The sequence below is a fragment of the Telmatherina bonti genome, assembly GCF_933228915.1.
Source record: "Telmatherina bonti genome assembly, chromosome: 15".
Taxonomy (NCBI): Eukaryota; Metazoa; Chordata; class Actinopteri; order Atheriniformes; family Telmatherinidae; genus Telmatherina; species Telmatherina bonti.
Window position 1 is genome coordinate 20,350,516 of NC_136613.1, and position 2,769 is coordinate 20,353,284.

Here is a 2,769-nt window from a genome sequence, read left to right on the forward strand (position 1 = left end):
TTACAAAGATTGTGAATCTTGCAGCGCCACTATTTACAAGACTACAACCAGATTCTTTGTGCATTTTTTCCCACCATGCAGTTTTTCCTCCCTTTGTTTTGTTTTATTGTCAGTCAGGTTTCTTGTTTTTGATTTTGTCAGCGCTCATCTCTTGGTTGTCTATTGTGTTACATCACTGCAACTTGCAATGATATCAACACTATTGATATGATCACAAGTCCAAGAGTAGAAAAAGACTGATATGAAACAGTGCATTTTACCATCTTAAACTTAACAATTGAGATGGTTGATTGAGCCACACCATGACCCCAGTAAAACTCTTAAGATTTACTGAAGAATTTCAATTTTGAGTTGGAGATTGTAAAAATGGTTTGGTGTAAGCACAGCAACATGCTCCTCCATCAAAACACCTGAGTCAGATTATTGAGCTTCCTCATTCAGTTCTTTACATTCTGTTAACAAGCACTTTATTTCAATTAGGTCTGTTAAAGTAGGGTTACTACTAACACATGCAGGGCAGCAGGTCCTGATGACCAGAACTGACTGATTCTGCTGCAATCCTTGCTCATTTTGATGCAGACAGTGCTGTCCCGTATCATTGCTCAGCTGGGTATCTATCCCACTTTGGGCCCTTGAGATTCCACTTATATGTGTTATTTAAATACAAGGAAATGTGAATATTAAATGAAAAAAAAGTGGTATGAAGTTTTTGTTATTTATTTCTCATTGGGAGTTGGTGCAAAATGAGTTCAGCTTTTAATGAGAAGGCCTGCTATGCCACATACACAGTCCTGAAGTTTATCCATTCATATGGCGAAGTTTCTTATTTAAATCCCTTTCCTGTGTAAGAAGGGTGGCACTCTGCTTCTTGTAAGCATTAAAATCCTGTAAAATAAAATAACCGATTACATCCTGAGCCGGCAATGTGTGATTTAATTTTTTTTCTTCTCATTCAATGCACTTTAAAAACCTTCAGGTTAAAACAAACCTTGTTTAGATTCTGAAACATTGTCTTGGATTCGTTGAGAGCAGCCTGGAGAGACTTCACTCTTGCATCTTTATTCACAGCTTCGGCCTCCAGTTCAAACCTAAAGAAAGGTATTTCAACATTTCTTAATAAACTCAGCAGTGCAGTAGTGCTGCTTACAAGGTCAGCCTGGTGAAACTAGTGAGGAAAATGTTTATGACATGGCTAAAGTTACAAATGCATGTTTATGTATTTAAAGGAGCTTGTTTTGAATTATGGTTAAGGCTCAAATTAAGGGAGAGCCTGTATTTTAAGCCCATATTCAATATTTAACTGTCCACATTTTCCCCAGCTTTACCAACCCATGATCACTACACATTCATCTTTGAAACCACACATTAAACTCTGATTTACTTACTTATGAACATGCAACACATTCACACCAGTATCAGGATCTATGCAATTGAAACACTAGATTTCAAAATACCTGTCTTGTGCTTCAATCAGGGCTTTTTTGTCCTCATTCCATTTTTCCTTCAGTTGCTGGATTTCCACTTGTTTCTCCTGAATTGAGGTGCAGTTTGTAAATAAAACTATACAAAATATATCCTGTCTGTGCATATGTGCAATTTATTTGTTCACAAAAACTTTTCATTCACCTGTATTACTTGCCCTCTTTCTATTGAAAGACTCAGTAACATGTCCTTCTCTTTGGTGAGGGCTGCCATGCTCTCATTTATGCTGATTTCTTTGAAAGCCTCCTGTTGTTTTGCATCTTTTAGTTTCAGCTTCAGATCTGATTGTGAAAAGCAGGCTACAGGTTAAAAGTTACATTTGTAGCATTATAAAATCAACGGAGCAAATTGTTGTGTCTGTAGAGTGCCCCACAAGTTGAAATGAATTTAATTCAAAGAGGATTAATTAACTTAACATACTTTTGCACATTTCCACAGCATCAGTGTGTTGTTGCTGAGCATCATGCAACTGATGGAGTAGTAATGCCTCCTTGGCCTTATGCTGAGCAGCTTCTTCTTTGAGTTTTGATTCGCATCCAGCAAACTTCACCCTTCAGCATTAAAGTAACACAGAAGTAATAATAAGTAAAATAGGATTTCTAGATAATGACCAACGTTGATGTGATAAATAATTGTCTTCTGGACCAACTGATTAAAATATATAAACATGATCTGCATTTCTTACCACACGGTCACAAAGTGATAGTTTAAAAAAAAAACCCAATCACAACTTCCCTAAACCCTAGCTGTATTTATATCAAGTTTTCTAAATCGGCAGACTTCAGATTCTTATGCTACAACACTTAAAATGCCAAATAAAATGATACAACAGAAACTTTAAGTTTAGTTTTGACACATAGCAAGATATACAAGTTTGAGAATTTACCTGTATTCATTTTCAGTGTTTATACATTTCTCTTTTAGCAGTTTGAGCTCTTGTGTGAGTTTTTCAACTAGAACTTCTTTATCTTGTAATTTTTGGGAAAAAAGTGATTCGTTTTCTGACTGCAGTCGTTTGTTTTCCAGCTTTAATTGGACGTTGAGTTTTTTGTGCTCCTCCATGAAAGAAATGATTGCTTGACTGTTGGTATCTAAATCGTTGAATTTTTGTTTTAATATCTCTGCTTTCTTTCTTTCAACGTCTAGTTCTCTTTGGCAGTGAGTTACTTGGTCTTCAAGCTCAGTGTTGATTTTCTGTAAGGCTTGATATCGTAGAAGCGTCTCATCTGCTCTGTGCTTCAGCATAGATATCAAAGTAGATTGTTCTTCTATCCTGGACTGCTGCAT

The 2,769-nt window shown here is 36.2% G+C and overlaps 1 protein-coding gene across 1 annotated transcript; it reads right to left on the reverse strand.

Annotated features, from left to right (window-relative positions):
* Positions 1–798: 798 nt before the first annotated feature.
* Positions 799–2,769, reverse strand: LOC306766848 (coiled-coil domain-containing protein 89; the record flags this gene model as incomplete). Its single annotated transcript, XM_079254699.1, has 5 exons — positions 799–885; positions 989–1,088; positions 1,455–1,531; positions 1,627–1,763; positions 2,394–2,769. The coding sequence occupies 5 exons, from the start codon at positions 2,767–2,769 to the stop codon at positions 799–801; spliced, it is 777 nt and encodes a 258-aa protein (XP_079110825.1).